The following is a 15,011-nucleotide window of genomic DNA, read 5'->3' as shown; positions in this document are numbered from 1 at the left end:
GGGGGTTGAAAGTGCTCACTATGCATCTAGATAAGTTCCTTGGGGGGGTCTAGTTTCCAAAATGGGGTCACTTGTGGGGGAGCTCCAATGTTTAGGCACACGGGCTCTCCAAACGCGACATGGTGTCCGCTAAAGATTGGAGCCAATTTTTCATTCAAAAAGTAAAATGGCGCTTCTTCACTTCCTAGCCATGTCGTGCGCCCAAACAGTGATTCCCCCCCCAACATATGAGGTATCAGCGTACTCAGGACAAATTGTACAACAACTTTCAGGGTCCAGTTTATCCTTTTACCCTTGGGAAAATAAACAAAATTGTTGCTAAAAGTTCATTTTTGTGACTAAAAAGTTAAATGTTAATTTTTTTCCTTCCATGTTGATTCTGCTGCTGTGAAACACCTGAAGGGTTAATAAACTTCTTGAATGTGGTTTTGAGCACCTTGAGGGGTGCAGTTTTAGAATGGTGTCACTTTTGGGTGTTTTCAGCCATATAGACCCCTCAAAGTGACTTCAAAAGTGAGGTGGTCCCTAAAAAAATGGTTTTGTAAATTTTGTTAAAATGAGAAATCGCTGGTCAAATTTTAACCCTTATAACTTCCTAGCAAAAAAAAAAAATTTTGTTTCCAAAATTATGCTGATGTAAAGTAGATATGTGGGAAATGTTATTTATTAACTATTTTGTGTCACATAACTCTCTGGTTTAACCACTTTCTGATATTGGACGTACTATCCCGTCGAGGTGAGGTGGGCCTGTATGACCACCGACGGGATAGTACGTCCAGCGCAATCGGCGGCGCTCACGGGGGGAGAGCGGCTGATCGCAGCCGGGTGTCAGCTGACTATCGCTGCTGACATCCGGCACTATGTGCCAGCAGCGGTCACGGACCGCCCCCGGCACATTAACCCCCGGCACACAGCGATCAAACATGATCGCGGTGTGCCGGCGGTACAGAGAAGCATCGCGCAGGGAGGGGGCTCCCTGCGTGCTTCCCTGAGACCCTCGGAGCAACGCAATGTGATCGCGTTGCTGCGAGGGTCTCTTACCTCCTCCTCGCTGCAGGTGCCCGGATCCAAGATGGCCGCGGCATCCGGGTCCTGCAGGGAAGGAGGTGGCTTACCAAGTGCCTGCTCAGAGCAGGCGCTTGGTAAGCCTGCAGTGCTGTAAGTCAGATCAGTGATCTGACAGTGCTGTGCAAACTGTCAGATCAGCGATCTGTGATGTCCCTCCCTGGGACAAAGTAAAAGAGTAAAAAAAAAAAAATTTCCACATGTGTAAAAAAAAAAAATAAAAAAAAATAAAAATTCCTAAATAAAGAAAAAAAAAATATTATTCCCATAAATATTTTTCTTTATCTAAATTAAAAAAACAAGAATAAAAGTACACATATTTAGTATTGCCGCGTTCGTAACGACCCCACCTATAAAACTATATCACTAGTTAACCCCTTCAGTGAACACCGTAGGAAAAAAAAAAAACGAGGCAAAAAACGCTTTATTATCATACCGCCGAACAAAAAGTGGAATAACACGTGAACAAAAAGACGGATATAAATAACCATGTTACCGCTGAAAACGTCATCTTGTCCCTCAAAAAACAGGCCGCCATACAGCATCATCAAAGAAAAAATAAAGTTATAGTCCTCAGAATAAAGCGATGCCAAAATAATTATTTATTCTATAAAATAGTTTTTATCGTATAAAAGCGCCAAAGTATAAATAAAACGACATAAATGAGGTATCGCTGTAATCGTACTGACCCGAAGAATAAAACTGCTTTATCAATTTTACCAAACGTGGAACGGTATAAACGCCTCCCCCAAAAGAAATTCATGAATAGCTGGTTTTTTGTCATTCTGCCTCGCAAAATTCGGAATAAAAAGCGATCAAAAACTGTCACGTGTCCGAAAATATTACCAATAAAAACGTCAACTCGTCCCGCAAAAAACAAGACCTCACATGACTCTGTGGATTAAAATCTGGAAAGATTATAGGTCTGAAAATGTGGAGATGCAAAAACTTTTTTGCTATAAAAAGCGTCTTTTAGTGTGTGACGGCTGCCAATCATAAAAATCCGCTATAAAAAATGCTATAAAAGTAAATCAAACCCCCCTTCATCACCCCCTTAGTTAAGGAAAAATAATAAAATTAAAAAAATGTATTTATTTCCATTTTCCCGTTAGGGCTAGGGTTAGGGTTAGGGTTAGGGTTGGAGCTAAAGTTAGGGTTAGGGTTGGGGCTAAAGTTAGGGTTAGGGTTGGGGCTAAAGTTAGGGTTAGGGTTTGGATTACATTTACGGTTGGGATTAGAGTTAGGGGTGTGTCAGGGTTAAGGGTGTGCGTACTCAGGACAAATTGGACAACAACTTTTAGGGTCCAAGTTCTCTTGTTACCCTTGGGAAAATATAAATTTGGGGGGCTAAAAATCATTTTTGTGGGAAAAAAAAGATTTTTATTTTCACGGCTCTGCTTTGTAAACTGTAGTGAAACACTTGGGGGTTCAAAGTTCTCACAACACATCTAGATAAGTTCCTTGGGAGGTCTAATTTCCAATATGGGGTCACTTGTTAGGGGTTTCTACTGTTTGGGTACATCATGGGCTCTGCAAATGCAACGTGATGCCTGCAGACCAATCCATCTAAGTCTCCTTCCCTTCCGAGCTCTGCCATGCGCCCAAACAGTGGTTCCCTCCCACATATGGGGTATCAGCATACTCAGGACAAATTGGACAACAACTTTTGGGGTCCAATTTCTCCTGTTACCCTTGGGAAAATACAAAACTGGGGGCTAAAAGATCATTTTTGTGGAAAAAAATATTTTTTATTTTCACGGCTCTGCATTATAAACTTCTGTGAAGCACTTGGTGGGTCAAAGTGCTCACCACACATCTAGATAAGTTCCTTAGGGGGGTCTACTTTCCAAAATGGTGTCACTTGTGGGGGGTTTCAATGTTTAGGCACATCAGGGGCTCTCCATACGCAACATGGCTTTCCATCTCAATTCCAGTCAATTTTGCATTGAAAAGTCAAATGGCGCTCCTTCCCTTCCGAGCTCTGCGGTGCGCCCAAACAGTGGTTTACCCCCACATATGGGGTATCAGCGTACTCAGCACAAATTGTACAACAACTTTTGCGGTCCATTTTCTCCTGTTACCCTTGGTAAAATAAAACAAATTGGAGCTGAAATAAATTTTGTGTAAAAAAAAAAAAAAAAATTTTAAATGTTAATTTTTATTTAAACATTCCAAAAATTCCTGTGAAACACCTGAAGGGTTAATAAATTTCTTGAATGTGGTTTTGAGCACCTTGAGGGGTGCAGTTTTTAGAATGGTGTCACACTTGGGTATTTTCTATCATATAGACCCCTCAAAATGACTTCAAATGAGATGTGGTCCCTAAAAAAAAAATGGTGTTGTAAAAATGAGAAATTGCTGGTCAACTTTTAACCCTTATAACTCCCTAACAAAAAAATAATGTTTTTTCCTAAATTGTTCTGATGTAAAGTAGACATGTGGGAAATGTTACCTATTAAAGGGCACCTGTCACCCCGTTTTTTCAGTATGAGATAAAAATACTGTTAAATAGGGCCTGAGCTGTGCATTACAACAGTGTATTTTGTGGACCCCGATTCCCCACCTATGCTGCCAAAATACGTTACCAAAGTAGCCGTTTTCGCCTGTCAATCAGGCTGGTCTGGTCAAAAGGGCGTGGTGTCTTCCCCCAGATCTTGCTTAGTTTTCCGTTGGTGGCGTAGTGGTTTGCGCATGCCCAAGGTCCCGAATCCACTGCACAGGGGAGTTAAAAGAGCGCGATGTGCACTATTTCATTGGTGATCGGTGGGGGCGGCCATCTTCCTTTGGCCGCGCGTGCGCAGAAGCGGCGCTCTGCTGGCCGCGGCTTCAGGAAAATGGCCGCGGGATGCCGCGCGTGCGCAGATGGAGATCGCGGCGGCCATTTTCCTGAAGCAGAATTCGCATCTCGGCTTCAGGAAAATGGCCGCCGCGATCTCCATCTGCGCACGCGCGGCATCCCGCGGCCATTTTCCTGAAGCCGCGGCCAGCAGAGCGCCGCTTCTGCGCACGCGCGGCCAAAGGAAGATGGCCGCCCCCACCGATCACCAATGAAATAGTGCACATCGCGCTCTTTTAACTCCCCTGTGCAGTGGATTCGGGACCTTGGGCATGCGCAAACCACTACGCCACCAACGGAAAACTAAGCAAGATCTGGGGGAAGACTCCACGCCCTTTTGATCAGACCAGCCTGATTGACAGGCGAAAACGGCTACTTTGGTAACGTATTTTGGCAGCATAGGTGGGGAATCGGGGTCCACAAAATACACTGTTGTAATGCACAGCTCAGGCCCTATTTAACAGTATTTTTATCTCATACTGAAAAAACGGGGTGACAGGTGCCCTTTAAGTATTTTGTGTGACATATCTCTGTGATTTAAGGGCATAAAAATTCAAAGTTGGAAAATTGCGAAATTTTCAAAATTTTCACCAAATTTCCATTTTTTTTCACAAATAAACGCAAGTTATATCGAAGAAATTTTACCACTATCATGAAGTACAATATGTCACGAGAAAACAATGTCCGAATCGCCAAGATCCGTTGAAGCGTTCCAGAGTTATAACCTCATAAAGGGACAGTGGTCAGAATTGTAAAAATTGGCCCGGTCATTAACGTGCAAACCACCCTTGGGGTAAAGGGGTTAACAGAATCAAAATTCAAAATTTGAAAATTGCAAAATGTTCAAAATTTTTGCCAAATTTCCGTTTCTTTCACAAATAAACGCAAAAATTATCGACCTAAATTTATCACTAACATGAAGCTCAATATGTCACGAAAAAACAATCTCAGAACCGCTAGGATCCGGTGAAGCGTTCTTGAGTTATTACCTCATAAAGGGACACTGGTCAGAATTGCAAAAAATGGCCAGGTAATTAAGGTCAAAATAGGCTGGGTCATGAAGGGGTTAAAAATAAAATAATGACAAAAAAATACGCAAATTTGGAAATGTCTGAGCTATCAAAATATAGAATAATTTGATCCGATTGGTAAATGACATAACAAGAAAAAACAAACAAAAAAAAACCCTCCCAGAATTACGTTTTTCGGGTGCTGCAACATTGCACTAAAATGCAGTAACTAATAATCAAAACATTGTATCTACCACAAAATGATATCAGGAAAAATGTCAGCTCAGTGCTCACAAAATAAGCCCTCAAGCAACCTCAGATCCTGATAGATGAGAACGTTGTGGGTCTTGGAAAATGGTGAGAAAATCAATTTTATTTATTTATTTTTTTTTTACAAATTTTAATTATTTTTTTTTCACCACTTAAGTAAAAAAAAACAAACAAAAAAAAAGTGTTCATGTTTGGTATCTGCGTACTTGTATTGACCTGGGGAATCATATTGCTAGGTGAGTTTTTACGATATTTTAATGCATGGTCAAAAAAACCCAAACCACTGTGAAATTGCACTTTTTTTGCAATTTCACCACAGTTGGAATTTTTTCCCTGTTTTCCAGTACACTACATGGTTAAAACAATGGTGTTGTTTAAAAGTATATCTCGTCCCGTGAAAAAAAACAAGTTCTAATACAGCTGTGTGGCTGGAAAAATAAAAAAAGTTACGGTTCTTGGAAGAAGGGGAGGAAAAAACAAAAACTGAAAATCGCTCGGGGGTGATTGAGTTAATATATAAAAAAAAGAGATGTGTGTGTAATATGTATAGATATATATAGATATATATGTATACAATATATATATTTAATTCACATAAAATGCAGATACGATGTTCTCATCCTTTGATGGATGATTACTGTTTGAACATGAGAAGCCAAAATGCACATATTTATATAGATAGTATTTAAGGGAATCGAGGCATTTGCTTGGCAAGAACAAATTGTCCTGCTTTTATCTTGTTTATTATCATAAATTCTAGATTAAGAAAGTGTTTAGAAGTGCACTTTATTGTATATATAAAATGTTCAAGTGAATCGTTATATACACAACCCTTTATTTACATTTAGATGCTATATGAGTAACGTGAATCAAGTGGACGCAGGTTGGATTAAATACATTGTTCAGAATTTGCATCTTAAATAATAAATACTGTCATCTTTCCGTAGCATTGATGAATTGCTGATTATCTTTGTTTTTTATTCGCAGGCTTTGGAAGAGGCTCAGAAAGCTATACAGCAACTGTTCGGCAAGATCAAAGACATCAAGGACAAAGCTGAGAAGTCTGAGCAAATGGTAAATAGAGCATTCCTTAGATGTTAATAGCGCTATACATCGAGATGGTTTTATACAGTCACCCAACAGATAGCGTAAAATATATTGTGTGTTTGTTCTGTGTGTGCATATATACAATATATATTTATAATACATATTTTTATGTAGTTTTGTTTTTGTTGTGTAGCATGTCTTTATGTATAACTTTTATTTACTTATTTTTATCTTCAAGAAAAAACATGCTTTTTAGCCAATAAACATGGAGTAACTCAAATTATAATTTTTTTAATAGACTCGATCCCAAAATATGTTTGTGGTTTATTTGCTTTATCTGTGTTTGAGGAATCGGTGATGTTATCTGGGGTAATTAGACCCACAGTTTGTATTAAACTTGCTGTCCAGGACTGAATTGATAACTTAGCCATATGATAAGTCATGAGTGTGAGATCTCTGGGGGTCCAACACTTGGCACCTCCACCAAACCGTTAAAAATAAGTGTAGGAGAGAGGAACACATCATCCCGATACATTGCTCGGTCTTTGCTACTGAATATTGCTCTTTATATCTCCCATCCAAGTTGTGTGCACTGCCTTGTGTTGGACTTCCTCAGATCTCGTATTAATGACTTACCTTAATTAAGAGTGATTGTATCCTAAAATGACAAATAGGCTGCATCATTAAAGAGTGAAACTAAATAATCAAATTCTATCTAGGCGATTCCCAAATATTTTTGGAAAAGTACCAGTTAAGGGAATCTGTATGCAGGTATTTGCTATGTAATTTGAGAGCAGCATAATATATGGCAAGAGAGCCTGATTCCTTCTATGTACCACTTGCTGGACTGCTTGGTGTAGCTGTGATAGATTCCATGTTTTATCTGTTGTAGAATGGTTATCATGCTAAACTGTGTATAACCCTTCCCACACCTCTAACAGCTTGCTGACCATTTTCACAGAAAACTGACAATCAGTGTTAGGTTGGGGTTACCAGGAGCTGATTAAGAGTAGCCAGAGCCCTGGGAAGTTTAGAAAGCGTGCCCGCACCCTCAGGTACCAGATCATGTTATGTGACATGTCACATGATCCCCTTTTCTAGGGTATGTGAGTAACACACAGGTGATCCTGTGCATGTCTGTAGATGGAAAATGATAGAGATAGCGGCGTATACATTTTTTTCCTTATGTACAGCACTATACATAACATAGCACTATACATAATAGTGTAGGGGCGGGAGATTAATCAACCAAGGGGCCACATGAGAGACTGGGACTGTTTTGGAGTCCCCACCAATATTATGAAACTAATTATGCTCAAAATAAACATATTAATCATAATTTTTTAAATGTTGTGTGTCTTAAAATTGAGCAGAATAAAGTATGCCAACATCACCCTATATACAGTCCCCACATAGCCCCCTACATACAATATGTTCCCCGCACAATACTGTATGTTCCCCGCATAGATCCCAGAATCAACAACCAAAATGATGAACCTATGGACTATATACTGTATATTTATATATTATACATGCACCCTATATTGCCTGACCAGTTGTGTACTTAGCCTAATGGCATCTTCTTCCTACGCGTTTCCTCCCTCTTTTGGTCATTAAGGGATTCATCAGGGAATTCCTTCCAGCAGGAAAAGAAAAGGAGACCGTAAGCTGTACTGCAATGAGGATAACAGCTCGCGGGTCCAAGCAATATGTCCCCATATAGACCCCCCCCACATACAGTGTGAGTCCCAACACAGCCCCCTACATATGAACAGCACAAACTCACATAGTTCCAATATACAGTATGAGCCCCTACAAAGCCCCCTAAATATAGTATGAGCCCCAAGATGGCCTCCTATATACATTGAGCCAGCACATAGTTCCCTAGATACAGTATGAGCCCCTTAAAGTCTCCTATATACAATTTGAGCCCCACCTAGTATCCTATATACAGCTTGAGCCCCCACATAGCCTCCTATATAGATTATGCGCCCCACATATCCTCCTATATGCATTGAGCCCCCACATAGCCTCCTATATACATTGAGCCCCCACATAGCCTCCTATATACAGTTTGAGCCCCATATAGTCTCCAGTATACTGTATGAGCCCCCACATATCCTCCTTTATACAGCATGAGCCCCCACATAGCCTCCTATATACAGTATGAGCCCCATATAGTCTCCTATATCCTGTATGAGCGCCCACATAGCCTCCTATATCCTGTCTAAGCCCCCACATAGCCTCCTATATCCTGTCTGAGCCTCCACATAGCCTCATGAACAGTATGATCCCTCACATAGCAACATATATACAGTACGAGTCCTCACATAGCCCATATATATAGGCCCACATCCCATACCCATTAATTAAAAAAACTCACCTTGCTCCTGTTCCCCCTGGCGCTCTGCTCCAGTGCCCGAGGCTCTGCTTGTACTTGTGGCCAGCACGTACATGTTCGCGTGTGCCATCTGATTACATCATCGGAGCTGTGCTGCCATTGTTTGTTGTCGGCAGCGGAGCGCTAGGAAAGCTCCGTGCCGGGATATATTATGGGCGATCTGGTCATGGGGTACCCCGGAGCCTCAGGCCCCGTGTGGTAGCCCAGATTGCTCTCATTATAATCCGCCTAGGGAGTTATACAGATCAGCAGGACCATGCACGTGAGACCTTTTCAGGCCTTTATAATCTCCTGCTGAAGAAATACTGCATTAAATTTACAACACACGGACCAGTGAATGACACATCCTTGGAATCAGGCTGTCTTGCCCTATGTTATGCTGCTGTTAGATTATATAGAAAAAACCTTCTGGTAGGCTCCCTTTATATGTAGCTTTGTTATGAGGTGTATTTTGTCAGTTTTAGGCTAGTTTCACACATCAGTTTTTTGTTTTCAGGCTAAATCCGGCCAATTTGTAAAAAAACAGATCTGGCGCAAATTGTGGAAAACTGATGCGCCGGATCCATTATTTAGCTGGATCCGTCCTTCTTTAATGCGCATGGATTTTTGACTTCCTGTTTCGGGGAAAAGAGAGAGACCAGAACAGAAAATCTGCATGATTTATATGTAAAGTGCTTTGAAAACAGGATCCGGCCGCCGGATTAATTGTTTCACACCTCCGTTTCATGTGTTTTTGGCCGATTTCGTCACTGTGCGTTTTTTTCCGCCTGATAAAAAAACGTTGCAGTGGATGTTTTCTCTGTCCGCCGGAAACGACTATTTGGACGGATCCGGGAAAAAAACGGATGAAACGTCTGGCCATCAGGCACAATCCGGCGCTAATACAACTCTGAGGGAAAAAACGGATCCGGCGTAAAAAAAAAAAAAAACGAACCTTTTTTTCCAAAAATTGCCTGATTGTGCCTGAAACAAAAAGCCTGATATGTGAAAGTAGCCTTAGACAGTCTGCACTGTAGGATTGGCCTATGTCTGAAGAAGCGTATAATATTACCTTCTAAAATTCAAGTAATTAACCTTCTTTTCTTTGTGCAAATCAAGACTATTCATTGACTACAGTGAACAGTTTGAAGGAAAGTTGGGAAAGCTACAAATCTTTATTTCCAGTATGAAACCTGGCAAACATATTGTCATAATTAGGTTAGGCGCAATATGGGCTGCATGCATGCCATCTGTCACCTAGGGATCTCTTTATTACCCCAGGGTATGACTTCCTCTTAGAAATTGTACCATAATTGGTGACAATTGAAGTTCAAAATTAAATTACATTCATTTTCAATTGCAAATTCCATCATTAACCAACATTGTGTGTCTCTTCCAAGGTGAAAGAAATCACAAGGGATATTAAGCAGTTGGATCATGCCAAGCGCCATTTGACCACATCAATTACAACACTGAACCATCTACACATGCTGGCTGGAGGAGTTGACTCACTGGAGTAAGCTTGTTAGCTGTGCTGACCTCATTGATATTCTTGTGACCACTTAAATTCTAGTTGCTTGTGCTACACAACAGGTTTCAGTAGTTCAAGTTAGCTTTCTAAGTATATGTACAGACTTAATATTATAACCACTTGCCCAATAGTGTGCATGCCCCCTTTGTGCCACCAAAACATCTGTGACCCGCCAAGACCGTGTGGCATCTGGCACGGAGGAGTTAGCAGCAGATGTCTTTAGTATAGTGTGGCCTAAATGGATCAGACTATATTTGTTAAATCATCACCTATAGGTGCTGTATCAGATTGAGATTTGGAGTAATTGAAGGTCAAATAAACACCTTAAACTATTTATGTTCCACAAACCATTTCTGAGCGATTTCTACAGTGCAGTAGGGAGTATTTTTCTGCTGGAAGAGGCCATTTTGAGTTCTGGTGATTTAATTTGCAGGACCTGGTTCAGCGACCATGTCAGTAATCTGTGTTCACTGGATGGCAGCCCTCAGAACATCTTTTGATAAGTTGGCGTGGCACAGTGTCTTTCATAAGCAGTAGGTGGTTCTCATGGCTCCCATCCAGTAACCACACGTAACTGATGTGGCCAATGGGCTGGATCCTGTGGATCCATTTGCACTAACTTCAAGGTCATTGCCATTAGGGATCATGACTGACAAAGGAGTGCACTTGGTCTACAACAATATTCACATGCAAATGAATGCCAGGTCCCCAGGTTTCCCCGCATAATATTGCCCTGATAATCCGTGCATCCGCTGGTTTGCCATTTTCCTTAAGCACCCTCTGGGAGAATGGCAAACCAGCAGATGCACGTATTTTTTGGGAAATATTTTGCCATTGTTCTCAACAGTTAAGTGACGCACACACTCTCAGCAATCCACATGTTTTCTTAGGCCTTGCCACTTTCTTTAATTACCCTACGGTCCAGTTCTCGTGCTCACACGCCTGTTGTTAGTACTCTGTGGTGGCTTGGCAGCATAGGCACTTTGACCAGTATATGCTGTAAAGCTGCGATGCATTGTATATAGTGACACCTTCCTACCATAACCAGCCTTATTATTTTCAGCAGTTTTTGCTGCTATGCCATGTTTTTGGGTTCGGACCAGACTGGCTAGTCTTTGCTCCCCACACTCACCATTTAGCCTTGGGTACCTATAACCCTGTTTTTGGCTATTCCCTACCCACTTGTAGAGCTAATTAGGTCATTATCATTCAGATCATTATGCTTGCCCATTATTTCTGCTTTTAACACATCAATTGAAAAATCTAAAAGTTCACTTGCTGTCTAATGCTGTCCGCAGCGACTCCGTCAACTCCATTCAAGGGAATGGCTCTATCAGGGTTCCTGTCACAATACAGTATTTTGGGGATTTAAATGGAAACCCCAACTTGGCGCTCAGCGTAGAGCACTGTATAAGTGTAAGCAGAGTCTTGTATATCCTATGCATTAATATGTGCCATTGTCAAGCGATAATCGGTCTTATTCGCTTCACCAGTCATTGGTTTTATTGTACTTTTTTTCAATTTGTTCTTAAGAGCTATGACTAGAAAAAGGCAATATGGCGAAGTTGCCAACCTTCTCCAAGGGGTGGTGAATGTCCTGGAGCACTTTCAAAAGTACATGGGAATACCACAGATTCGACAACTCTCAGAAAGGTGAGTTTTTTCATCTTGTGATATGTAACTGTTGCCTAATGGTTTAGATACACTGGCCGACTATTGTTAAAGGGGTAGTCCGAAGGTAAAAGAAATTTTATCTAAATCCCTATCTATTTGATGCCGTAATCTAAGCTATTTTCTAATATGCTATATATTTTTTTTACTTCCTGTATGGTGAACTCTTCATTTGAGAGCCCCCCGGTGCATCCTGGGATAGTCAACCAAAGAGCCATCAGTAATTCTCTTTTCAGGGACCGGATTGGTCCTTGCTCTGTTACTGCACTGATCACAATGAGCCGACAACACAGCGGTGTTACGATACCTGGCATGCAGGAGATCAACGCTGTCCCCGCAGGTGACATCACTGGTCTATTATGGTCTATGTCGGGTATTGTAACACCCCTGTTTTTCCAGCTAATTACCGCAGATTTGAGCCGCCAAGAGAGCGGACACCATCACTGTGCATATTGTAGGGACAAGCCCCACCCCTGAAACGAGCATCACTGGTAAGGTTTCATTTCAGGGAGGGAGCAGAGGCTGTGACGGTGACCGCAGTATCTGTCCCTTGCTCTGATGACGCTTTGTTTGACTATCCCACGATGTACTGGGGGCTCTCAAATGAATCATCATCAGACAAGAAGTAAAAAAATAAAATAGACCATAAACTGTTTAAGGTGTAAGTTTTTTAGTATTCTTTTTGTCTTTTTTAAATCGGTCATATGGCTCCAGAGGTATGGGCCTTTTAAATTGGTGCTACTTTTTCTGGTCTCCGCTAAGGGGCGTGGCTCACAGGGTGATTATGCCGAGCAGCGTTAAGACACGCCCCCAGAGAATCCCGTGAGCAACGCCCCCTTGTAAAGATCACAAAAAAACAGGACTTAAAAATAAAAGGTGTCTGTCTCTGAAACCATACGCGGAATTAGAGAAAATGAGAAAAGGAATGCTTAGGCGAGCATTGGTAATAAATATGTGCGAAAACTGCTCACTTTTGACCTGATTATTGGCCCTGTTTGACAGAGAAAAAGTGGCAATAGGTAACATGGGCTGTCCTCATTCAGATGTTGACGCAATGGCTGAAGGTTGTGCTAGGTTTATAACACACACTTTCTCAAAATAGCCATTGTCTCAAAGGTTTCCCTGTAGCTTAAATGTAACAGCAACATTTTACAAAGTTTTAACAAATTAATCTTAGTGACCGCTAATGTCGGAAAACACTAAACCACTTGCCTTTAATGTCCTATGTAGGCAATTGTGCTCAATTATGTTGCAGATTTTCCTACTGCTATTTGTCCCCAGTGTATTTCTAGAAGATTGGTTAAGCCTCCCTATTGCCGTTTAATGTCATCTCCTTTCAGGCCACCTACACACTTCTCACAATCAATTATACATTTCCATTATGTGTCCTCTGTCTCTTTCTTATCAGTGGAAACATTTGGAAGCATGGAGCAATTTAAGGGTTCTCAGGCATTGATCGCTTCAGGATAGATGAGGGCTTAGATGCCATCTCTCTTTTGAAATGTCAATGGGAAACATGATGGATTGTTTAGCGCTGATATTTTTAGTTGCATCTTTCCCGAGCCTCCTTCCTGATGTTTACATTTTGATAACCGTTCCATCTGGTTATGATAGGAATCATGATTTGTACGGAAATGAAAGGCACACCCTGTTCATTGCTTACATCTCCAGTGCTCAGAAATAAGGAAATATATTTTCTGTAAGCCAGAATAAATAGACTAACGGGCAGTTGCTTCTCATTTCTCATTTCCTTCAGTGACAAAAGTTAAAATTGGGTACTTCCATATTTATACTACATATAAAATCCATTTTATATAAACCAGACACAAGTATTATGAAGCACATGTCAGAAGCCTGGAAGATCCTGACTCCATTAAATTGGGTGAATTATCATCAACCTATATGTTAGGGTTGCGGATTTAATGCGGATCCGCAGCTTTTTTTTTCATGCAGAACCGCAAGTAATTTACAGTACAATGTAAATCAATGGGAAAATAAAAATGCTGTACTAATGGTGCGGAAAATTCCGCACAGAATCATCAGCGGTTTAAAAAAAGGAACATGTCAATTCTTTATGCTTTTCTGCAGTGTTTCCGCACCCATTCCATTATAGGAAAACGCAGGGGTAAAAACGCATGAAATCCGCAGTAAAAATGCACAAAATCCGCATAAAAAAAGTGCAGATTTTGACCTGTTTTTTTCTGCCAAGAGATGCAGAAACCGCACCCACAGGCAAATCCGCAACTTGTGCACATAGCCTAAGAATCAGTTTAGTGGAATCTATCAAAATGTGCAAATTTGTATTATGTTTGTTTCAAAAAGAATGCGTCTTACACAGCTTTATTATAAATTAGTCCATTAATCTTTAAAAGCAAATTAGATGTAGGACAACTTTTTTCAACACTTACTTGATTATCCACAAGGTGCTGTTATGATAGTGTAACAATTCACTCGGGAAAATGGATAACACAATAGAAACTGCAGCTGACCCTGCCTGTTCCAGTGCAGACTAGAGATCTTGGCTAGAGTTGAGCGAATATGTTCAGAATCGGTCTCCAAATCTGAATTTGTCATATTCGTGTCATATTGATATCCTATTTGTGTCAAATTTATGTTTGATGATTTGTTCTGAACATATTTGTTCATTTCTACTCCCATTGACCACAATGACGGTTCAGCTGTGTTCAGGGAATATTGCAAAAACAATATTCGCTTCTGATCAAAATCGTAACCAAATTTTGAAACATTCGCTCAACTCTAACACTGATCCCTTAGTCGCTATTGATTCCTGCGTGAGCTAAGATATCTCTAACCACAAATTGTACGATGGCAACTTGGGCCTATGCTGCCTGAAAAGTCGTTGATCTCTCCATGTTCCTCCTAAAGAACCAAATGATAGAGCAGAGTGACAATTACCTACAGAAGGAAAAGTGTGCTGAATTAGAAAGAGATCCAGAGTGAGTAAAACAAACCACAAAATTAAGGATAAGTACTTAATGTTAGAGAATATGCCGCCTACTTCCTAAAAAGAGACAGAAGATCGGTGCAGGGTAAAGAAGATAAACAGCAAAGAGATAAACCCTAGCTGGTCTTTCACTGACTCACTTAAACTACAACAGTATGGCTACACCTGTTTTAACTTGTTACCTGTATAAAAGACACCTGTCCGCACAATCAATCACACTCCAACCTCTCCACAAT

General features: G+C 40.8%; 1 protein-coding gene across 2 annotated transcripts in view; it reads left to right on the top strand.

Moving 5' to 3' along the window:
- VPS53 (VPS53 subunit of GARP complex) overlaps nt 1-15,011 on the top strand; it is a 276,186-nt gene that overhangs the window by 62,030 nt on the left and 199,145 nt on the right. For both annotated transcript variants that reach the window (XM_077296357.1, XM_077296358.1), the window contains exons 5-7: nt 6,169-6,255; nt 10,009-10,124; nt 11,673-11,792. In XM_077296357.1, the coding sequence (XP_077152472.1) occupies nt 6,169-6,255; nt 10,009-10,124; nt 11,673-11,792 (323 nt within the window). The remainder of the gene's footprint in view (nt 1-6,168; nt 6,256-10,008; nt 10,125-11,672; nt 11,793-15,011) is intronic.

The sequence above is a fragment of the Ranitomeya variabilis genome, chromosome 3 (assembly GCF_051348905.1).
Source record: "Ranitomeya variabilis isolate aRanVar5 chromosome 3, aRanVar5.hap1, whole genome shotgun sequence".
NCBI lineage: Eukaryota > Metazoa > Chordata > Amphibia > Anura > Dendrobatidae > Ranitomeya > Ranitomeya variabilis.
Note: the sequence above shows the minus strand (reverse complement) of the source record. Positions and strands in the feature narration are given on the sequence as shown.